Source organism: Aplysia californica, unplaced genomic scaffold (assembly GCF_000002075.1).
Source record: "Aplysia californica isolate F4 #8 unplaced genomic scaffold, AplCal3.0 scaffold00092, whole genome shotgun sequence".
NCBI classification, from domain to species: domain Eukaryota; kingdom Metazoa; phylum Mollusca; class Gastropoda; order Aplysiida; family Aplysiidae; genus Aplysia; species Aplysia californica.
Window position 1 is genome coordinate 305,934 of NW_004797362.1, and position 24,901 is coordinate 330,834.

The 24,901-nt window shown below is 40.8% G+C and overlaps 2 protein-coding genes across 2 annotated transcripts in view; one reads left to right on the forward strand and one right to left on the reverse strand.

Annotated features, from left to right (window-relative positions):
• The window catches only part of LOC106011343, a gene marked incomplete in the record, with an annotated part of 26,876 nt that extends 1,975 nt beyond the window's left edge, over positions 1-24,901 (reverse strand). Inside the window, 2 exon segments of the mRNA XM_013080589.2 lie at positions 16,672-16,780; positions 24,748-24,901.
• LOC101846639 lies at positions 6,416-21,655 on the forward strand. Its single transcript, XM_005094971.2, has 6 exons — positions 6,416-6,852; positions 9,198-9,339; positions 10,691-13,045; positions 14,147-14,303; positions 16,700-16,792; positions 20,883-21,655. The coding sequence occupies exons 1-6, from the start codon at positions 6,803-6,805 to the stop codon at positions 20,990-20,992; spliced, it is 2,907 nt and encodes a 968-aa protein (XP_005095028.1). The 5' UTR covers positions 6,416-6,802; the 3' UTR covers positions 20,993-21,655.

Below are 24,901 nucleotides of genomic sequence, written 5' to 3' on the forward strand. Positions count from 1 at the left end.
GAGAGCCCCCAAGAGTTTTGTGACGACGTGCAAAGCATATAGATCATATAGGTGTCTACAATTGGAGGTGTTACTAGCGAGAGAGAGAGAGAGAGAGAGAGAGAGAGAGAGAGAGAGAGAGAGAGAGGAGAGAGAGAGAAAGGGACAGAGAGAGAGAGAGAGAGAGAGAGAGAGAGAAAGAGAAAGGGACAGAGAGAGAGACATATAGAGAGAGATAGAGATAGAGAGAGACAGAGAGAGACGGGAGAGAGAGATGAGAGAGAGAAATGATAGAGAGAAAGAAAGGGACTGAGCGAGAGATATAGAGAGAATGGCAGACAGAGAGAGAGAGAGAAAGAGAGAGAGAGAGAGAGAGAGAGAGAGAGAGAGAGAGAGAGATAGAGTTATAACGTATTTATGTTGGGTATGCCTACACATGGTGGATGACTAACAGTCTTTGAAGTACATGTATTTTCTCATGGGAACGATATGCAGTTTGTTTGCTTGTTTATTTGTGTATGTGTGTGTGTGTGTGTGTGTGGATATAGTACAGGTCTGTACATACTGTGGCTAGTAAGGCACTGGAGTCACTTTAAATCAAATTAGATAGTCTACCTGGAACTGTTTTTGTTTCAAGGCCTTCAACAAAAGAGAACATTTCTGAGCAGTGAGATGGTCTGCCACGTATCTCAGCTCGCTGTGGTTCACATCCAGCATGGCTGCTGAGAAACTCGCGAATGACGTCACATACAGGAGCAGAAGTATGAGCCTCATGTCCAATGCCAATATGAACATCGTGTTTGCATGCTCTGAAAAGAAAAGGGGAAGTTCATCTTAGTCTACAAGCGAGCAATCTGAATGTAGTGCAGAGTAAAGGAAAACATTCATTAGATTATGTGACGATGTTGTGTTACATGTATAGATTCTATATATGGAATTGACTCTCCTTTCTTTTGTTGAGGCTTAAAGGAGCTACATCCCAAAAAGTCCCGATTCGGCTCAAAACTATGGATTTTAGGTTGTAGGCATTTTTAGCTTCTTCAGCTTCTCTTACAACTATTTCATCGCATAAGAATCCCCTATTGCCTTATTTCTTCCCATACCGGGCATGTTTGTCACCACCATTTCCTCATAAGTCAATCTTTTATTTTTCTTTATCGCGCGTTTTCTCGAAATGTGGTTTTTCTAGAGATCTAGACTCTATATACTTTTTAAATAACTCCACCAATTTTCATCCAATCTTAATGACATTTTCACAGAATGAAAAAAAGAGGTGAAACTAAAAATCTGTGAGATGAATTTTTTATATATATATGGAATAGTTTTTTGTTGGTAGTGTTTGGAGCATGGATTTTCACGGACTTTTTGCATACGTGAATTTTTAGATTCTACCTCAGGAAAAAGATCATAAAAATTGTTCTAGTACATTTAGGAAAAATTCATTTTACAGATTTGGAGATATATTGTTTGATAAGATGCATGCAAAAAAAAGCAACAAAAAAACAAACAGTTTATTTCCTTGAAAAAATAAGTACCGTAGCCTATTAATTACGTAAGACTTGTCAACAAAATCCAATATGGCCGCCGTATCCATGGAAATGAAACTTTTTCTCCAGTTTGATTTTGGATTTTAAAACCCCTTACTATACCATGCCTGTTATGTGTGTGAAATTAAAATTTGGTAACATTTGATCCACTAATAAGCCAGATAGCCCTCAGCTGTAGCCCCTCCCCTTAAAGGTACGCTAATCAACACTATACTATAGTTTGCAGAGTAACGGAAAAGCATCCATTAATTACATTATGTCTAAATGTAAAGATATGGTGTGATATGGAATGACTCTCCGGAAACACGCCGATACAATGGCTGCCATAAAGTGCTAGATAAAGAATGGTAAGATTAATGGGCAGACAGAAACAAAAGAGGGTTAGTAAGGAGAAAATATGAATAAAAACCTTTCAGATTTAAAGAGGGGCTCTCCTAACATTTGCTCACCCCTTCCACCATAGCAAGTGTATTCATTGCCCCCTTCTTTGCTTTGACGTTGACATACATCTCTGCGTTTGTACTTTGTACAGAAGATAAAAACGAGGCACCATGGTGAAATCTGGCACTCATCAGAATACAGAAATCGGAGAAACCGGCATTTGCACGTTTGGAAATTTTTATATGTTTATTTTTGGCTCAAATTCTTTTATGTCCGTATATAATAACACATTTCCGTGTGAATTTTACTGTAAAACATTGATTTTCAGACACAAAATAAGCTTTTGTCAATTTTCAGCTTTCGTGGACTCTTTGACTATATTGAAGTTACAAACTTTTGCGGCCATTTTCTCACTAATTTCACCACTCAAACCAGGCGACCTCGCTTCCTTCAATCGTAAATATCTCGAGATTTATTCAAAATAGGTGGATATCTATTTCATTGACGGCAAGGCGGCAAATAAATCAGCTATCAGATGGTACCAATAACTACGCCTGCCCAAAAATTGACGAGTGTCTGATTCCACCCAGTCGTAACACTTAATGAGAGATTTAAACAAAGCCATGATATCTTTCCCATTAATTTATAGAATAAAAAGTCGCACAAGCTGTGTTTACTGTAATTATTTTATACCTTCTATTACCCCCCGTATATCATCAGTAGAAATTTGACAGAGAATCAGTTTTGTAGAACATGAGGGGAGACAGTTGTTTTTGTTGTGTGTTTTTTTGTTGTTGGTGTTTTGTTGTTGATGTTTTGTTTGTTTGTTTGTTGTGGTTGTTGTTTTGTTGTTGTTGTTGTTGTTTTGTTTGGGGTTGTTTGTTTGTTGTTGTTTGTTGTTGTTGTTGTTGGTTTTTTTTTTTTGGGGGGGGGGGGGGGTTCGAAAGAGCGTGGTTCTGATAGCCGTATAGATCAACTAGCCTAGTAGAAAATATGGTAGAGAATCACTTTTGTAGAACATGAGGGGGGCTATTTTGTTTTTCAAAAATGCTTGGCTCTGACAGTTTCCCAACACGAGCGAATACAATACACACACAACACTGAGTGATAAGAGTAAGAGTTTAACTTACAAAGAGGCGGGCCCCGAGATATTGCAGAAACTAGCAACTCCTCTGTCTGTATATATATTACATGTATTATAAAATATCCATTTATTATCGCAAGCTGACAACTCTATATAAGCTGTCTCTATATTATTATATGTAATGTCTCTTTATTCTTACACGCTGAAACAGAAAGTCAAGGTGCCGTTGATAGATCGCTGAGCAAGGGTCAAACCCACCAACGCCCAATACCAACAGGGCGAACAGTCGAAGATTGACACGAGTTAAAGTTTTAGTAGATCTATGTGGTAGATCTATAATATGTCTTATCTACTGACTTCAACATAAAGTTAAGGACCACTTGCAAACACCCTGAGTGGTCTTCTTGGGTCGATCTGCACGTGGGCGTTCTTGGATTAATCCAGTGGCTTGGGTGCTGCCTCAAGCGGACAATGATGACAGACTGTGACCCTGCAAGCCTTCAGGTAACTTCTCGTTCTCCAACTCCATCCGGCTGCCGTGCCATAGCTCTGGCACGATCAAAGTCCCTCAGTTTTCCTCTCGGTGGCATATTGAAGCTATACATGTACTGGATTTCGCTCAAATGGCGGCTTATATTGCCACCAAAGTGAGCACATTTCGAGACCGTACGTCCGTACGCGCACCATAAATTTTAACTGAGGAATGTCCATGGTGTTGCTCACACTAAGTTGATTAAAAACAATCAAATTTTGCTAAAATTCCCCAAGGATTTCCGTGCTGCACGTGGTGGTTTTGCCCCTTTAAGAAGCTTTGCAGTACGCATTTTTAATCCATTAATACTTTCAGGACAAAACATTTTGAAACATTCCTTGCTGTCTTTTTTCGGATTTTTAAAAAAAAATCAGGGCTGTTTGTTAAGGTGGTCCTTAACTTATGTTGAAGTCTGTATGATGGAAGGCGTAAAGAATTTCCAAGCTGTGACTCATGACCACAAGACACACTTTTCCGCAGTGGGTAATTTCCCTTCCATTGGAAAAAAAAGAAAGAAAATAAAAAATTAGAAGGTACATCGAAAAAACAAGATGAGCAGACAGAAACAATAGATGAAAGGGAAAAAAAAAAGAATTCGAACCAAACTTTGGTAAAATAACCTTCAACCGTCTACATGATATCTGTCTACCTAAATTGATACTATATAAATCTCTCTCTCTCTCTCTCTCTCTCTCTCTCTCTCTCTCTCTCTCTCTCTCTCTCTCTCTCTCTCTCTCTCTCTCTTTCTCTGTACTCTCTCTTTTTTGTAGGAGTTTTACAGTGCTCGCAACTGCATAAGGTCATATGAGCGCGCGAAATAAGTTTGTTCTGTCGCAACAGCACATTTCACAGTCCGGTTTGGGTCAGCATGTTCTCTAAAATGCTAAAATATTAAATTTCGGCTGTAAATACATTTTTTATCTAAAATAATTTTTTTAAATAACATATTTTTTAAACAAATTTATTTCATTTACAACTTCCCATAAAGGCAAATGGCCTTTAAAAAATCCAGAATTCTGTTGGGATCAACGACGGACAACAGATCTTGCAATTTTTTTTGCCTCTAAAATATTTCCTTCAGGTCTCTCTGAAGTCTAGGCATTTGGTTAAAATGTGTTTAATGATAAAATATGTGTCGCATCCGACACAGAACGGCTTCTCATCTCCTTGAAGGACCGTGCGTCCGATGCGTAATCGAGTAAAATGACTTCGTCTCTTCTGGAGAGGCCCGAAGGGTTTCTCGGTCCCAGTTTATGCTTACCGTTGTAAAGTTGATTGTTCACTCGTTTTTGTTTTTTCCAATGAATCTCCCACAGACTGGAAGTGTAGTTTTTAACTTTATTTTTAAAGTCAGTCTGTGGGAGAGCGTTTGTCGTTGGTCCCCACAGAAGGGATAAGGATTCCGTCGCCAGGTGATCTACCTGCTCGTTTCATCGGATGCACACATGGCTAGGTAGCCACGCAAACACGATACTTTTCCCGGTTTCAGCCAAGGAGTGCATTTTTTGTTGTAGCCTAACTACTTTTGGGTGTAGGAGCGTGTAGGTTGTAAGTGAGGTGATGCAAAACAGAGAGTCAGAAAGGATAGGGAAAGATTTGTTAGGAGAATTTTCTACGGAGTCCAGTGCCATGCCAATGGCAGGGGCCTCCGCAGAGAAAACGGAGGCTTCGGGATGGCATGTCCTCTGATGTGTACTGTTTGAAGATAGGGCTGCAGCGCCCACACCAGAGTCCGATTTGGAGCCATCTGTGAAGATTAGCTCCGCGCGGGGTTATTTTTCTGAACGGTTTTTTTTTTTGGTTGTATTCTGCTTTAAATGTTTTGGTGTTTGTGCTTGCTTTGTTGTGTGTGGTCAACTGTAAATCTACTTTTGCCTTGGTGAGGTGCCATGGAGGAAGGTTGGGGAAGAGATATTGTTAGATGTCCTGTTTGGAAAAGTGTATGTTTTTGAGGTTCTCAAGGACTCTGAGGCCGAAGGGTTTGATGAATTTTTCGTTGTTTTAGAATTTGTTTATGGTGTCTTGGTTTGTTTTGAAAATGCAGTCGTGTGCTGGGTTCTCTGGTGTTGAGCTCTGTTTAATTGCGTATTGTAGTGCGAGTTGTGAGCGTCTGAGTGCGAGTGATGGTATGTTTGCCTTGGCTAGGAGGCTCTCCACCGGAGAAGTGCGGAAAGCCCCAAGAGCGAGGCGGAGTCCTTGGTTTTGCAATGGGTCTAGCATTTTTAGGATTTGTGGTTTTGCCGATCCACAGAGACGTGACAGCCGTAGTCAAGCCCGGATCGGACAAGGGAGATGTACAAGTGGAGAAGGTGTTTTGAGTCCCCGCCCCACTCCGGGTGCGATAGAATTTTCAAAGCGTTTATAACGCTTTCTGGCACCTCGCTCGAAGGTCTTTGATGTGTGATATGAATGTGAGTTTTTTGACGAATTAAACACCGAGGAAACGAGCCTGGTCCTGGACGGGAATCCTTTCCCCGTAGAGCGTCAAATCCGGCTGTAGTACACGTCTGCCTGATTGGCAGAAGTGCACGCTGCAACCGTCTTTACTTGACGGGGAAAACTTGAAATCATTATTATTTGCCCACTTTTCAAGTTTGTGCAGCTGCGTTTGAAAATGCTTTTCCACATCTCTTAGTTGAGGGTTTTTCGAACCGCAACATATTAAGAAGTCGTCAATGCTATTTTGGGATCCGGATGCGACCCCGACTTTGGCGTATTTTCCTCTTTTCCTTCCTTCTCTCTTTCTTCTTTTATCTTTCCTCCCACCGCTGACCTCATGTGCTGCAAAAAGAGAGGTCACCCATCCCACAGAGTGGGCGCCTCGTTGACCGTGAGGTGCGACCCGTGCAGAGGGAAACCGGGTATCTGGCGGTTGAGGTGAGTCAGTCTGCGGACTGTCTCTCTGAAAGAGCTGCTGGGGGGCACATTTTCCCCCAAACTATGTCCTATTTTTATGAATAGGAAGACGACTCCACCCATCACATCGTATCTTTATTCCCTTTTGATCTTGGGATCATTTTTTCGTCTTGGACCAGAATTATATGTTCTATAACCATATTTCACCTATCAAAGTATGTTTTTTTTGTTTGTTTCCGCCATGTTTTTCCGCGAACCGCGAAATTCGTCGAGCCGATTCCGAGCCATGGAGACAACAGCTGTCTTTTCTAGAGAGCATTGAGTTGAGGCAGATCCCATGCGACCCAGGCGGACTGAGGTGCTCTATTCACATCTGTAGATCTACCACTGTACCCCGCCAGCAGCCAGTAAGAAGTCTAAAAAATGGACACCGAACGGATCGTTCAGGAGATTGTTGCAGCGTCAGATGTGAAGTAAGTAGAGTAGAGTCAATGTTAAATGTAGATATAAAATCTATATATCTAGATCTAGATCTATATCTAGATAATAGATTAGATTATAGATCTAGATTCTAGATCTAGATCTAGATCTAGAAATCTAGATAGGAAGTGGCTATTCTCACCCGGGGTGAGAATAGAAATACGATCTACCTCTCACCCCGGGTGAGACATGCCAGCGTAGGCTATTCTCACCCGGTGTGAAACGACCTGTTTTTCCTCATTTTGGAATGGCCACCTCTATTCTCACCCGGGATGAGAATAGTGCAGACTAGTCTTTTGGCTATTCTCACCGGGTGCGCGTTCACCGTTATAGCCTAGATCTAGGCCAACAAATTTTGCGTTCACCCTAAGCCTAAACCACAGAATTCTACACTGTGATAACAGAAAAATTGTAGAAATCTGGGCGCTTTTTCGGTAGTTCCCACCCCGCATTTGTTATTCGCCGGTTTTGGCCCCAAGAGTAGGGGGGTTTCAGGGGGGCTTGCCCCCCCTGACCTAATAAAAACAAGGTGGGGGGTTTCAGGGGGGCATGCCCCCCTGAATTTTACCACAATTTAATGTTTTGCAGTTGTTAGGTTTGACATCTTAGCTTGCCGCGAATCAAACGTATAGATCTAGATGTAGGTCAGGCTCTATCAAATAAGGGGGGTGGGAACTACCGAAAAAGCGCCGAAATCTGTGCCGTGAACAAACGTGCCATTACAACTGTAGCCTCTAAAAGCGTATGTGGGCAGTGGAGAGAGAAAGAGACAGAGAGGAGTAGCGTGAGAACTTCCGGTCAAAACAAAATGGCGACCCGCGTAGTTCGGCTCGATTCGAAAAGTTAAATAGCCGTAGCATCTTTGTAGACAACCAAATTAATTTACTTTTGTGTTTTAACATCATTTTTTAACTTTGTTTTGGTCAATTTGATCATCCACACCGATAGACAGTATTCAGAAAGAGAGAGAGAGGGGAGAGTAGATCTTGCGAGAACTTCCGGGCAAAACAAAATGGCGACCCGCGTAGTTCGGCTCGATTCGAACAGTGAAATAGCCATAGTATCTTTGAAGACGATCAAATTAGCTTACTTTTGTGCTATAACGTAATTTTTTCTTGGCTTTTATCAATCTGATCATCCACACAGATAGACAGTATTCCAAAATGAGGAAAAGCAGGTCTTGTTTCGCACCGGGTGAGAATAGCCTACGCTGACACGTCTCACCCGGGGTGAGAGGTAGATCGTTTTTCTATTCTCACCCCGGATGAGAATAGCCACTTCCTTTTGGAATGATAGCGTCAATTTGGCAATTGACAAAAAATTGACTTTTTGTCAATTGTCACCGAGTGAAGCGGTGTCAAGTCTGAAAACAACACTATCTTTAGCTTTATACATACATACATTATAAGGCACTACTTGGATATGGTGGTCCCGACTTGTGTAGGCCTAGATCTACTGAAATATCGATACTGATTTAAATAGTCGGTATCAATGTTGTATGTTTTATCAGTAGCCTAGATCAAAATCTAGCCTACAAAATGAGCTGTAAAATTTCACTTGTTTTTCACAAGGCCCGGGGGGTTGCCCCCCTGACTTAAAAAAAAAAAGGCCGGCCCTATTTCTCCGAACGTTCGGGAAAATAAAGCTGGGCCCTATTTCTCCGAACGTTCGGGAAAATAAAGCAAAGCTGGGCACTATTTCTCCGAACACTGTGAAATCTCATCCTTTCCCGCAAATTTCGGATATTGTATAGATCTATAATTATAGTATAGGCCTTCCAAAGATTGTTCGTATACAATATGGTTCAATCGGTCCAAAAAATGTCAGCAGTAAATATTTATATAAAGAAATGCTACAATTCCAATCAGTTTTTCGCTACAGATATGACGTATGTTGCCTATGAAGGGTACTGCTCTTAAACGTAATGTGTTGTGTTCACTCGTGTGCTGTCTACGGAGGGTTATTGATAACGACACATAGAACTGGCATCTGTGTTTGTCACTGATGCGACCAATGTACTGACACTGGCAAGCCCCTTAATGTGTGTGATTCCATAATTTACATGTAATATCCTGCACTCTTTAAAAAAATTATGCACATTTAGGGTTAAAACAGCCAAATCTTCTTCGGACAGGTGGACACACGCCCTTATTTGTTAATGTTTGTTGTTGTTTGTGGGCTGTTCTAATTTTGATTTCTTTCTGTTGAGAAACCTTTCTTTTTCACATTTTTACACTCATGATCTAAAAATCTCTAGACCATATTTTAGTCTGTGCATTGACGCTTTAGTTTTGCCTCATTACTTATTGTAATCATTCCATTTTTTGCCTCTCCTCAGTGTCATAACACGACGAATGGTGCGAGAAAAATACAAAGAAGTTCGAGGTCTCAGTGTTTTGTCTCCCACTGAGAAGAAAGCTGTCAATGCTGTGGTGGAGAGTATAGTTCTACAGCTGGGGAACTTGTGTAATTCGCCGGAGGTAATTAGGCATAATGCAGCCTACTGAACTACTGGGTTGCAATAATAGTAAAAATAATAATAATAATTTAATAATAAAGTAATTAAATGATAATTATTTTATAATTATGATTTAATAATAATGATTTGATAGCATCAGTAATAATAATAATAAAACAATAATGATAATAATAATAATAATATAATAATAACAATAATAATATACTAAGTATACTGCAGATAATTTCTATAGCACCCACTCCCCCCATACTTTGCAGCTGAAGGCTATAGTAATGTAGATGGCTGGAAATAGATTTTACTGGATATCGTTTGATGTCTAAAAAGCCTGGACATGCTCTTTTTCGAAAGTCTGGGGGCTTTGGCGCAATCAGTAGCTACGCCAGGAGAACCCTTTAACCCCCCCCCCCCCCCCCCCCCTCCTTTTTTTGACACGGATAAATTTTCAACCCATCAGTCGTTACTGGACTTCTCAGGCCGATTTTTCGGGCTCGTGTTTTTTTAACCCTGAAAATTGTGTCTTTATCTAATGCTATGTCTTTTGAGATTTTTGAAAGCTAGATTTCCCGACTTCTAAAAGAAATGTACCCGTACTTTCTGTTTGGTCTGTGAATAATGTGTTCTTTTTAATCGACCCCTATCGGAATGATTTCATTGTGTAAAATTTGGCAGATCTGCCATCAGAGGCATAAAAATAAGCTTTTCATCCCAAGATACATCTTGAACATTGAAGAGTTTATGTCAGATATGACCTAGATGATGACTTTTTTGTTGGGATGTCCCATGACAGTGACAGATCGATTGTAATGGAAGAAGAAGATGATGGTGAACATAAAGCAGTGCGCCAGTACAAAGATTGGTCTGCATCTTGGAAACTTTCTTTGTAGGACTGAACAGTGACCTGCCTTTTCAGTTTAGAGCCAGAAACATTGCCTCCTTGAAAGATGTACGAGCTGTTGCCAAATCTCACTATTTTCGGTTTGATTGTTTTTATTCAACAAAATTATTTCAGTCATTGAGGGGTTATTACAGTAATGTGACTTCAAATTAAAACAAAGAAATTCTCCAAATATATGTACACAGAGGATCCAATAAACTACAAATATTTCCTGAAAGGGCATACAAATCTTCTGCCTTCTTGTTGATCCAGTTTTGTTTTTTTTCCATTGTATTGAAGGTTTTGATAGTGTCAGAAGTTTGCAGGGTCGAAAAAAAACAAGCCAACTCATCTTCTTGTGTACAGCTTGAAGGTCAAGTTCTTTGCTATGATTTTTATAAATTAAAATCACCTTCAGACTGAACACACACACAAGACTGAAATAACAGAAATCTATACCATTTCACCATTTTTACAGAATGAAAAGCTACAGATCAAGCAGGCTTCAGAGAGGAGTCAAACTGGTTCCGATGTGACAGAGTGCTCTGAGCCGAGTGGCCAGTCATCCTCAGAGAATTGCCTTAATATGTCCACTGGGATCGTCGGTGATACTTCGATTAAGGAGGAAGTGGACAGTGAGGCTGAATCGTCATCTGTCTCTGAGAAGCAGCAAGAAGCAGACCACAGTTTTGTTTTAGATGAAGATGATCAGTCTTCTCCTGAAAGACCATGTACAGTAGAGGAGGAAGCTCTGTCGAGTGATGTTGTAATTTTGCTCAGCAGCGATACCAATTTCACAAATGAGAAGAAAAATAATGGATGTACAAAATGTACATGTCAAAAGAGAACTTTGTCAGAGCTGCCAGGGGATGCCCTGTCTACGGAAAGTGATTCAAACAGTCCTAGGCTTAGGGAAAGTGCTGCAGATGCTGTAGCAGAGAAAACTCCTCGCCATAGGAAAAGGCCAAAGCGACTTTCCGCTAGGGAAGCAGCAGCTGCCATAATGGGCTCTGACAGTGACGATGATGGGCGCTGTGTGGGTTTGACAGAAGATTCGCGAAACCATTGTTCTCCGATCTTTGGCAAGTCATTGAATTCTCCATTTAGATTTAAATTCACGGAACCAAAAGATTCTCCTTTCCTAATCATATCTCCGGATTCTTGTCCTGATCCCAAAAGGTTCTTAAAATCTAATCCAAAGAGACAAATGTTGTCAAAGGAGAGCAGCTCCCTGGTGATATCGGACGTGGAAAGCCCCTCGTATACGGCAGATGTCTCAAGGCATGGTGACAGCGACGAAGGACAGGCTTTGCTCTGTTTGAAGAAAAAACTGTCTGTTAACCGTGTCCGAAGATCTATCGTAGTGAACAGTTCAGACAGTGGTGACGGTGACAGCAGTTCGGTTGCTGGGCTCGTAATATCTGATCGTTGGAGAGATCTTCATCAAGCAGTGAGTAGGTCTGGATGTCGGGGGTTTGTACACAGCAATTTGTCAGCTCATGGAAAAGATCGTAAATACTGGTCACCGAAAGTGAGGCTCCAGAGACTACAGCTCTTTAGCGATAAAGCAGGCCGGAAGGAGGACATTGTTGGGATGACTGGAAATATGGGCCGAGAAACAACGAAAAAATGTTATAGACTTAACATTTCTTCTGATTCTGAAGAGGAGCCCATGGTGAAGAATCATAAACATGCAGTGAAAGGGTGTGATAGTGTCGACGGTTATGCCGGTGTGTCTCACATCCAAGCAGGTACTTTGAACAAGTTGTATGATGGGGAGACATGTGATTCATTGAATGTGCCGCTATCAGATGACAAGAAAAATAAAAAGAGAAAAGCCCAAAGTCAAAATTTCCAAAAACAGTCGAGCAGAATAGTTACCATAAAACAGAGACGAAAATCTTTGGGTAAAGAACTTAACGGAAAGACAGAGACTGTGGAAGCTAGGCAGTCTCCTATCGCCACAGCGTCTGCAAATCTTAGAGTATACGATCTTCCAAGCTCCTCGTCAGACTTCAATTCTGGGTCTGGCTTAGTGGTAACTCCTGCTAAAGATTGCAGTGAGCCACACACTGTGGTTGGCCAAGCTTCCTCAGGGAATGGCATCAGTAAGACTAAGAGGAGAAGACTTTTCAGTCTTTCGTCAGATGATGAAAATAAGGCAGACAAAATAGTTACCATAAAACAGAAAAAGAAGCCCTTGGTGAAAGAAATGAACGGAAAGACGGGTACGCCGAGTGTATATGATCTTCCAAGCTGCTCGTCGGACTCCAATTCTATGTCAGACCTGGAGGTGTCGCCTGCCAGAGAACACAGTGAGCCACACACTTTGGTTAACGGAGCGTCTTCACCAAGTAGCAGCATTAAGCGTAAGAGGAAGAAAATTTCCGTTCTCTCGTCAGACGATGAAAATAATGATGTTGAGCCTGTTTTGCTAAAGAACGACAATTTCCTTGACAGAAATAGTGTTGGGCAAGGTTTTCAAGACAGAGACGGTTCCTGTGAAAATAGTGACGTACAGCTTGTCACTCGAGAGGACGATTATTCCTCAGACCGTAGCAATTCTGAGCGTGTTGCGGAAAACCAAGATATCCCTTGCATCTCGGGAGGGGACAAAAATGAAGTTCCTTTCAGGCGCAATGGATGCTCCTCGCCAGGTGGCTCCAGCAGCAGTGACAGTGATCTCGAGCATGTGAAACCGACTGCAGCACACTCAAAAATGGAAGCCCTGAAAGATGTCAGAAATACTTTCTACTCCTCTCCTTTGCCACCTGAGAAGGCATCAAAAAGGAGAAGAAAAAAGCAGGTGCCTGACAACAAAGCTCATTCTAAGGTAGGGAAAAAAAGCAAAAAAGTTTTTGTTGTTAGAACGTTTTTTTGTTTTGTGTTTTTGTTGTTGTCGGGAGAAGAGTTTTAGTATAGTGTTTAAAAGAATAGCTTCTTGCAGATCTGTATTTTGTCCATACTTGACATGTTAGTGTGTGTGTTCATATGATTATTAATGCATTTCTACCAACTGGTGTGTAAAAAAAAATGTTCCTATAAAATCAAGCGTTAAAAAGCAAGAAAATTGTACGCCTTGACCATAGCATTAAAATGCATTTTGGTGATGTTGAAAGGTACATCTTCAATAGAGCTTTGGGGGGGTGTAAATACTGAAAATTCTCAAAATTTTGACTTAAGTTGATTGCTTGTGACAGTGGTGCTATATCTGGAAACAGTGCTTTCAGGAATATTTTATAAAACTTAAGAAACGGTATTACACCAGCTGAATATGCACTCTTTCAGTTTCTCTCTTTATTCTTTTTTTATATATGTAATTTGTAGCAAAAAACATCAGAGGGAAGTATATTTGGTGTCAAAGTGATAAAAGAATTTGTTTTCAATTTTTAGTGTTCATTGTTGAAGGGAGCCTTAGGGAGCTAGAGGCAGGTTCTACTAAATTTCTTTCCCTTGGTTTTTCTGTATGCCTGTCTTACGTGGCGTCGGTGGCCTAGTGGTTAGGCTCTCGGACTCGCAACCGTAAGGTCGTGGGTTCGAATCCCGTCAAGGGCCCGGCGTTGTGTCCTTGGGAAACTCACTTTACACGAATTTTCCTCACTTAACCCAGGTGAGAATGGGTACCCGGCTACACACAGCGAAAGATCTTTTCAGTTTGTTAGTGTTTGAGCGCTTAATCGGCTGCTCGCACTGTATGCTTCCCGGGAAGCTGAGAATGTTTCGGAGTGTACTATGGTCTGCTGGGGTAATAATATAGTGTAAAGCGCATAGAGCCTGCTGTTGAGCGGGGATATGCGCTATACAAATGCTATCTATTATCTATTATTACTTTTTCCCAGCACCTAATAATGGTTGTTGTGTTGATGTGCTTCTCTTCACTCACAACTCAAACAAAACTTTGGTTGGGTAATTGGAAAGTCTTTCATGTGATCAGGTCTCTGGTGGCTTGTCAAAGCAGTTGGTGCGTCTTCGAGCCATTTGTCGCCACGTGGGTTTAGTGCTGAGGAACCAGCGGGAGTTGAGTGGCTGCGTGGCGGACTCTGAGAAGATTGACAGGATTCGGCAGCTGCTGCGAGACCGTGGCATGAAAGGTTTGATGATACATTTTGAAAAAGGTCTTAGTGGGGTTGTTTTTTTTGTTAACAGGGAAAACATACGCTTGTTGGCATATATTTTACAACATACGCTGCATTGTATTGTGTTGGCCTAGTTTTTTTACTAGTGACCTGACTGTTGTTTAGGGAAGGAACGCGAGGGGGGGGGTCATCTCTGGTAACATTCGCCACATGTGGGCTACCTTCCTCATTCTGACTTTATTTTTGATTAGCAGGAAATTTGTCTCATGTTATGAACAAAATTTTCAAAATACTGTACCTTTTTGGGGGAATGATTTTTCTGTCTGTGGAACTTACTTTTCCATGTCTGTAAAGACAAGCTAAAAAAATTTATACACTATTGACAACAAAAGGTACATGTACAAGGACGTAAACTGTTACAGGGTAATAAGTACAGCCACACAAATGCAGATTTTTATACAGGTAGCTGTTTTTCACAGCTGCAGTGTTGATGCTAATGGTGGTGTTTGTGGCATAATAATTGTAAAGCTTTTTATCTGGTTGTGTATTTTACATGACATGTATGTGATGGATTGTTGGAGGGTACTATTTATTTAGTCTAATAGGTTCAGCGGCAGCTCTCCTCCCCTCTATTTTCTTCTGACTGTCCTACTTTCTCCCTCTGATTGATGGTTGACGGGTGCTCTGGTGTGATGTGCTCCTTATTTTCTATCAGTCATTTATCTTCCATATATATCTCTCCTATTGTTTGTATGGTTCACTCTAGTAACACCTGTAATCTTGGGCACTTATAAATATAACCTAATACTGTTCCAAGTGCTGTGAAACTCCTACCAAACTGCTTTCTCTCTTCTGTCACAATATAGGGCTATATGCAACTTTCTTTATACTTTATGTACCAAATTTTCCCTGAAAGAGTTCCCCCCGAGGCGGTGCTACTGACTGAAGTGTCTTTAGGCCATTCCCAAAGGGGGGGACATTAACTCATTCGCTACGTATTATTTTCGGCTTGTGGACGAATTTTTTTTCGGGAGAGCGAAAGAGAGGATGACTAGTGGCCAGTTAAAAGGTCTTTGGGGCCACAAATTCAAATAAATATCAACGTATTATATACCAATATTTTCCGTATGGTTCGTAGAATACATCTGTAATGTTTATTTATGTATTTTTCAACTTTGGTTCCTGTAAGAGGCGATTATGCAACGCTGTTTTGATTCGATACGGCTAAAATTTGAAAATAAAAAATTTATAATCTTTGGTGAAACTCAAAAAATAATTTTGCACCAAGTCAAATGATACATCAAAATAACCCTAAATGAATAAAGAACTGGAAAATATTGAAACGTTTGCAGTTATTTACCTACATTCCATAATATTTGTACATTTTGAACATAACATCCGATATTGAAAAAAAATAAAAATGTTTATAATCTTGAAAAACGATCACAAACAGAAAAAAACCCTGCTCGTATCTTATATGGAATTATTCAGAATTGCATTTGGAATAAACCTATACATGTCTTGAGTGGCACTTTTTGTGTAATTTCATCAAAAAGTAGTGATTTTGGGGAGAAAAAAATATTTTGACTATTTAGATCTAGCACTCAAAAAGATTGATTTCTCAATAACAGTGCATTGGCAATATGAGTCCAATCATATCAATGTTATAAAAAAGTCCTACACTTCTCTAGTGGGCAAAATAATGATAGATTTTGTTGTGTAAAATTACAAAAACTGGTGTCCGGGCTATAATTTTGGCATCGCGATAAAACAGTCGAATAAACTACGAAATCGCGTTTCAAAACTGAATCTAAATTTCTGATTTTCAGTGGAAATGCTTGACCCGAAAGCCAACATTAAATTATGACCTTTATTTTAACATGGATATGTGGATTGGAATAGAATCTAAGCTAAAATTGAAGATCGGTTCTCGCGCCGCCGGTGGCGGCTTAGTGTACTGACGGCACTTCAGCCGTGCCGCCCCCCCCCCCACGGCTCGGCGTAGCGAATGAGTTAACATGCTCTAATGCGCGGTAGAATTGTAAATGGGCTGATTCATCAATGTCATGCTCATAACTGTGCCTGAACTGCAACAGGGAACTTTTGCTTTTTATTTCCCTAATCTTTACTATCGTCATTTTTCCTCTACTTCTTTTGTATGTTTGTCAAACTCTTGTGCCCCGCTATTTCTGGGGGTGCCTTGATAATCGAAGCAGACTGTGCTGTTGAGGCTAGAGAGGTGAGCAGAGTAAGCCTGATTCCCTGAAAGGACATTTTTTGTTGACATCCACACCTTGGCGCTCATGTGACCGTATGCAGTTGTGAGCACTGCAAAACCTCTATTAAAACTAAAACTAAAAACCTGCAAGAGTAGATAAGTTACCTTTTGGTTTTCTTTGTCTCTTCCTCAGGCCGTCCGACCATGAAAAAAGCTGAGGAGCTGAAACTTCAGAGGGAGTTGCAAGACTTGGTCAGTGGAGATGGCGGAGCACCTGTAGTAGAAAGTAAGCCTGGTTTCATGGTTACTCAAAAAATGCAGGCCTTCATATAGAAAGTAAAAAAAAAAAGCTAAAGTGATTGTTTACGTTGGTAGCCTCCTCTTCAACCACTCTTCTTAGTAAGACACATGCATCCTTTTAGGCGAGGCCATTCCAATTTTTGCTGTCCCAGATCCTTGTTGGGATACAGCATTGTTTGTCATTTAGGCACCTAGCACAGTTGTTCTTGAGTACCATTAGTGTCACCTGCAGTGTGCCCATCTGAATCTGGGCAGGATAACCATTTGTTGATGCCTTATGTACTTGGTTCATCTTGAAAATGCTTAATTTTTCGCCTTGTGCCGTATCATGGACATTCATGGAAGCAAAATTTACCGTTCCTGGTTGCTTGTAAGGCGCCACATGTATGTCCCGTTAACCTTTAGTATCCTATACCGCTGCTATCCGCTGCCGCCCTAGAATCCAATACCGCTTAAAACCGCTGCTCTCAATTGACTCTAGTTGTCACTACTTTCTGCTGCCTGTCAGGAGAAACAACTGTGTTAAAGTTTGCTTGCACAGTAGAAAGTTTTGATAAATGAACTGAGAGAGTTGGTGGCTTTGAAGAAGCGGAATGAGTAATTTATCTGAAGATAAGTTGCTTGGTCCTTCACTGCGAAATCTGTTTGAGCTGTTTCACGTTCCTGACAGTGGTGTTGAAGATAATCAGTCAGATATCTCAATTGAGGATGAATTTGGTGTGTAACAGTTGATGAGAAGTCATGATTCAGATATTGATAGTGAAAAAAGCACTGGTGCTATGTCTAGATCAAGATCTAGTTCTGCAAACACATGCACAGTCGCTGCTGGTTTGCCTTCTATCAATGGTGCGATGACAAATTAATTTAATTATAATAGGAATGCAAGGGGGTCCTGCTTTGAACATTGCCAGCTATGGAAAGATACGTAGGGGAAGAAATCAGACAAGACAAAATGTTGGTTAAAAAATAAATGTTATGAGTTGTAGACAATCTCTTCAAACAGGTTCCCTAATGCCATTTTCAACCCTCAAAAAGCACCAAATTGCAATTTCTTCGGGGGCCTCGCCCCCCGAATGCCAACCGGGACGCTGTCCCTGGACCCTGCTGCTGTGCAGACCCCTGGCAGAATTTTTCTTACTTTTCAGCTTCAGCTGGTGGAAGGACTGATTATTAGGTCACAGTGCTCACTCACAAGGTCACCTTGACCTACTTTTGACTCTTTGTTGCATGCAGGGGTAGCAAGTCCATTTATCTACCTTGTGTGAAAATTTGAAAGAAATCTGTGTACAAATATTAAAGTTATTTAGAAAACAAATCCATGACTCATTTTTAACTGTTCTTTTGTAAAAAAGTAAGGATAATTATAATAGCGAGTAATAATTGGGAAACACTTTGGACACTAAAGGCTAATCGTCAAGCTCTAACTCTTCTGCACAGAGAAAACATGCTCGCATTGGTACCAAATTTGCTAGTATTGGTTTACTGTTAGACTTGCAAGCGATCGATAAACACACGTCTAGTCTTGTAGATGAAAGCATGATCTCTTTTGTTTGTTTAGTTAAAGTTTTTCCAACATCATAAAGTCAAATAACCAAAATTACTTTTTAAGAAAAGGGGGTAAAATTCACTTTTTGAAGTAGATTTGCTAGTTGTTTGAAATTATGGGTAAGATGGGGAATATAGGGAATGAACAAAGTGATAGTATCAAAGATTTTGGGTCTGAATATGTCATGTGTGGGCCAGATCTAGACAGCGAGTCCACTGACGTTGAGAAGATGAGACTGCTGTTCTGGCTAAGTAGCGTAATTGAAAATCAGTGTTGACAATAGGAACACAAACCTCCTGGCAAAGAAGGGGAGCCAACTATATGAATTTCTGCGCCTCTTCAAAGAAAACAGAGATTATATGAGCCATATGAGACAGATTGGGAAATTTCTTTTCTTTTTTCAAGACTGAACTTGTCTTGTTCTCACTCCGAGGTAATAAGCCCTGACTTTCGTAGAGAAACATGAGCCACTCTTTCTTTATTTTCAGTGTTGAACATTCTTGGTGTTGAAGCAGTCTCGTAATGAGCTATCAAGTCATCCAACTGTGTCTCACCATATTCTTTCAACTCATCCATTTTGTCAGTTTGAGGCACATTTGTCCTGTCAAATATCCCTGCACTCTTCAAAACTTTATCTTCTGATGTGCCAGAAAATCTTTCTTCCAAGCACAGCACCAGCTTATCCAACACATTTTCCATGTTTGTAATCATCACACTTGCACTTTCTCTCACATCTGCTGTCTTCTTTTTCATCCAGATCTTTTTTCAGACACTGCTGAGGTTTGGTTAATGTGAGTGTGTTTGCACTTGACATGACAAAATGGACACAATGGTCAAGCTGACTAAAGCTTTGATGAGATTTCAGACAAGTCTAACGGGACCCCCCCCCCTTCTCTGTCTCTCTCTCTCTCTCTCTCTCTCTCTCTCTCTCTCTCTCTCTCTCTCTCTCTCTCTCTCTCTCTCTCTCTCTCTCTCTCTCTCTCTCACGAGTGTATCTTAAAAATGAAAAATAATCAATAATGCCCACCCCACCCCCCATTGAGTCCCATACTTCGCGGCGTTCTGACTTTGAATGAACTTTGGTGACCCCCAACAACTGGTGCTCATACGATGCCGTACCTTGTGACTAAGGTTCACTGACCTGCCACGGCGACGAACCCGACACGACGCTTGTATAGTTTTCTTTTCTTTTTTTTTCCAAAAGTGACTGCACAGGACAAATATTGATTTATTTTCATGGTGGTACATTTTTAAAAAACAAAAAACAATGGCACGGCAAAAATTGCAGCGGTTAACCCTTTGATTTTAAGGGCATTACGGCGAATTGCAAAGGCACTAAGGCAAATTGCCGCAGTGCCGCTGTCTATTTCAAGCCCTGTCAACGTCATACAACTATATGACAAGGCCTCCAGCGCGGTCTACATTAACAGCAGCATGGGGGGTTGGTTCCGGACAACGGTTGGGGTGAGGCAAGGCTGTTTGCTCTCTCCCACTCTCTTCAACATCTTCCTAGAACGAATCATGACTGACACACTGGAAGATCACCATGGACAATCAGTATTGGAGGCAGGACAATCACTAACCTGCGTTTTGCTGATGACATCCATGGATTAGCAGGAGAAGAACAGGAGCTCGCCTCACTAGTGGAGCGGCTGGACACAACCTCAGCAGCCTACGGCATGGAGATCAGTGCTGAGAAAACCAAGCTAATGACCAATAACACCAATGGCATCAACGGGGACATCGAAGTCAGGGACGAGAAACTTGAGACCGTCAGCAGCTTCAAATACCTTGGATCAATAATTGTCTCAGATGAAGGCTCAAGACCAGAAATTCTCTCCTGAATCGCACAAACAACAACTGCGCTGTCAAAACTGAAGCCTATTTGGAGAGACAGAAACATTACGCACAACTAAAAAATCAGACCAATACGCTCACTGGTCATCTCAATATTTTTATACGCCTGCGAGTCGTGGACACTGACTGCAGAACTAGAGAAAAAGATTCAGACCACAGAGATGAGATGTTACCGCAGACTCCTTGACATCTCGTACAAAGATCATGTTTCAAATGCTGAGGTACGAAAGAGAATCACCAACGCAGTGTGGCAGCATGAAGATCCACTGACCACAGGGAAGAAACGAACATTAAAATGGTATGGGCATATCACAAGATCCGCAGGACTTGCCAAAACAATCCTGCATGGAACCGTACAAGGAAAGAGAAAGAGAGGAAGGCAGAGAAGAAGATGGGAGGACAACATTACAGAGTGGGCAGGAAAGACTATAGGTGACAATCTGAGGAAAACAGCAGAGGACAAAAATAGATGGCGAGAGCTGGTTTTCAGATGCAGTGGTGCCCCCATGGTTGCCCCAACCATGGGATAGAAGAAGAAGAAAAGTTTCCATTATGTTGATGTTTTATTTGCAAATTCAAACTAATTTTTGTGTCAATTTAAAAAATTGGGGGAAAAATTATTTTTTTTATATTTTGCGTTAATTATTTATTTTATTACATATTTTTTCCCCAGGTCGACTGCGGGGGAAGAAAAAGAAAGTTGTGACCCCACAGCAAGAGAAGAAGAGCAGGTCCCTGTGGAAGGGCCTGGAGCACTTGGTGTCCTCTGAAGCCTCAGACTGAAACATTTTGTTTTGTTTTATTTTAAAAATTTTATATATTTTTTTTGGTTTGTTTTGTGGCTAATTCAGTTTTTTTCTTGAAGAATTTGTCATCTGCTGTGATGAAACAACTCTGTAGAATCTAGATACCACTGCATTTAGAATTACAAAGTTCCCTCTGACATTTTTGGCCGTTTTGAGTTACTGAGAGGTCAGAAACCAAATGTTCTATTGGCTCTATCAAAATCATAGGATCATTCAGAGTTGTTATGAAGATATTAGAAAAATTGCATTAGAAAAAGCTTGACATGTGAAACTCAAATTTTTTGAATGTCAAATTTCTCAAAACTGGGTCCTGAGCAGATAAAACTTTGTAATTCTAGGGTAGCGATGTGTTGATGGCTAGCTATACTATAAGATTATGAGACGTTATTTTTACTGTTTACTGCCGTTTTGTTTCCAGCCCGACATAGTCTACGTTTTGATGTTTGCCTGCCTTTGAGGGTCTAGTCTCCTCTTCTGTTCATGTACTTCTGATTGCTGTAGCTGTGTAGGGTAGCCTCAGATGTAGTTCTCTCCTATGTTTCTCGTCTTTTTCCTGAAACCCTATTTCCGTTCCATGCATTTTCCCAGAATGCTCAGGTGTTCATGAGAAAATTAAAATATGATGTGTGAGGTATGCTGACAAAATGAGTTACTCCTTGGATTATAGCCCAATGGATAAATGGTCATCTAATTTGTACGTTATGGTTTTACAATAAATTAATATTAGTATGAACTGATAAAAGATATGGTACATTGAAGAAAATAGCATCAGTTGGAAATCTACAAATTTGATCCGTTTGTTGATTTTCAAGGATTGGAGATTAGTAAGAAGCAGGCCTCATATATGAACATTCAGATTTGAACCCCCAAATGGCTCTTAAAGGCTCAATGAATACAGTAAAACCTTATTAGCACAAATTTGTGGGACCAGAGAATTTGTATGTGTTAAGCAGATTCCATGTTGAGTAGAGTACTGAGAAAAAGAACGGAAAATGGAAGGCTACTCATGCAGCGAGAACAGACAAGATCATATGTTAGGCCTTGTGTAGGGTTGAAGGAAATTGAAGTCACGAGCAATGTGCTCTACAGGGTTGTGTGCTTGTGGATGGTTCCCTGGTATGTAATTGAAGTCTCATGACATCCAATTTACTATGAACACTTTTACTTTTACTAGTGGTTCTACCAACTGATCTGTGAACACAGTCAACTTCATCCACCACTAAACTGTAATTGTTGGTCACTTAACTGACAAGCTGCTTGCCAACATATGGTGCAGCAGACATCCACTACAAGATTTGCAAAATCTAGAATCCTTTGTTAGGTTTTCTAACATAATAGCTGAGCTCATCTTGAATACACTTGAAGCTGTAAATACCCCATATTCATTATTAAATCACTGGAGACTGGGCCTTTTTCGAGTCTAGGCTTACATGCGCTGAAGACTGGCATTTTTGGGGGGTATTTCAATATTTTAAGCAACTCCCTTCCCAAAGACATACAATATACAACCTCCATTTTTACTCACAAAACAGATCTAAACATTCCCAATATGACACAAAAAAACCAGAAAGGCAATATCTTTTAATTTTATAGTTTTTTAGAAATGATATTTTAAAAATGTGTTTAAATTTGTTGCTCGCCAAAATTTTTTGCTGTAATGTCTTGTGTAACACCCCCCTCCAAAAAAAAAAAGATTGACCTTGTGTGTGTCTTTTATTGTATTTTGTGTTTCAAAATGAATAAAAAGTCCAAACTCATGAACAGGCAGGTAATCGATATGGTAATCCTTAGTGTTAGCTGTCTAATCCACTTCAGTGGGAAAAAAACAGGGCTCCAGACAAAGCGGAATTTTGCTTTTGAAAGCCTAGTCTGTGTCTTGAATATTCTGTATCTAAATCAGTGCTTTGATGCTCATGTACATTGAAATCAGGATCCCCATGGTCTAAAATATCATAATCAGAATTTTCTGAACTGTCAGAGTTGTCAAACACTTGAAAAATGTTTGCTTTTTGCTTTTCGTGCTGCCAAGTGGGTCGTTGGCAGGTGCTCTGATGTGGTTTGCTCCTTCTTTTCTTATATAAATCAAACAACTCCTGTCCTGATCTCTCCTCCTTTTTTGCGTTTGTTACTCTCTTGTAACACCTGATCTTCGGCACTTAAAGGACCTTAATTTATTGTGTTGCAAGTGCTGGAAAACTCTTACTAAAACTGAACATGCTGCCATCGTACTGACAAAGTGTTGTGAGAACAGACAATAGTTGGAGAAATGAAAGTATGGCCTCAGTGTGACTTACTTTCCTTCTGGGTCGATAACTCAAAAAGTTTCCTGCCAATTCTTGTGAAACTTCACACGAAGCGAAACGAAGGTCGGCTGCACGGTAGTAAGAGATGGTTCACGCAGCGTTTGCACTCGTCGCCTCTCGGGAAAAATATTGGTGCTCGCAAATGCTGCTTGAAACGTCTCGAGTGAGTTAAAATCAATAACAGTGGTTGTTGCTTTCAACAAGTTCACATTCAACGAGAAGTTGGCTCCAATGAGGGCAATCCTTAATCCCCGATTTTTGCCTCTATATCTCTTTGTAAATGTACATCAGCTCCGAAGTTGCACAAAGTCGCTTCCAACGAGGTCATGATAACCAAATAAAAGCAATTCATCATCATCAATGCCTTTCACCCCTGGCAGGGTATAGGCCACATACAAGCTCCTTCCATTTATCTCTGTCCTGAGCCATCCTTCCAAGCTCGTTCCAAGTGAGCTTCATTTCTCTCATGTCCCTTTCCACGCATCTCCTCCATGTTTCCCGTGGCCTACCCCTGCCTCGTGCTCCCTGTGGGTTCCACTGCAGTGACTGTCTTGTGATGTTTCCGCTGGGCTTTCTTAGTCCTATTTCTACTTCTATATCCTTTTGTCCTGTCCTTTCCCACAGCTCTTCATTTCTTATTCTTTCCTGCCACTTAATTCTTAAAATACTCCTCATACATCTGTTGATGAAAGTCTGGACTTTATTCAGTACTGTCTTCGTTGTCTTCCAAGTTTCGCAGCCGTAGAGGAGCACAGACTTGACGTTGGAGTTAAAAAGTCGAATCTTGTTGCGCAGTGAGATGTTGCTTGCTTTCCAGACTTTTGATAATTGCTTGAAGGCTGACCTTGCCTTGGCGGTTCTTGCTTTAACATCTGCCTCAGTTCCACCTTTACCATCGATGACACTTCCAAGGTAGGTAAAGGAGTCCACTTCTTCTAGGGGATTGTCTTCCACTGTCACAGCAAGGTTTGAAACTTTTCCTAGCTTCACTACTTTTGACTTGCCTGGATGTATACGTAGGCCAACACTCCTTGATAGGCTGTCGAGTTCCTTGGTCTTTTCTTGCATCTGAGCATGTGTGTGAGAGAAATAAAAGCAATTAGCGGCCCCAAAAGCAAATCATTTTTCTCTTTTCTCTCCATCTCACACTAAGCACAAGGCCTATCCTCGATTCCTAACACATTGTATTGCTAGATCTAGTGTGCCTCCTATTATGGGCCCCAAAGACAAGAGGATGGGTGAGGGTTAGCCTTGACGGTAGGGATAGGAGGGGTAGGTGGGAACGCAATGTAGGCTGTGTAAAACTGGATGAACTCTAGATTGGTAGGTCCAGATCGAGACCTTCATATTTTCAATTTTTGGATCCAACGAGGACAACGAGCTGGTCATGGCAACCTCGTTGACTGCGACACACTATCGGTCAGCTTACCTTGACTGAGTTCAGAAAGCTGCTGCTCTTCGGAAAATGTCATGTAGAAACTGTAGCCGTCTGTTGAGGCAGTATAAGAAAGCAAATTGGGTTAAAGAGTAACTTTGGCAGCTGCTTGTTTGTTTCATTATCTCAGTTTATGTCAAAAGGTTTT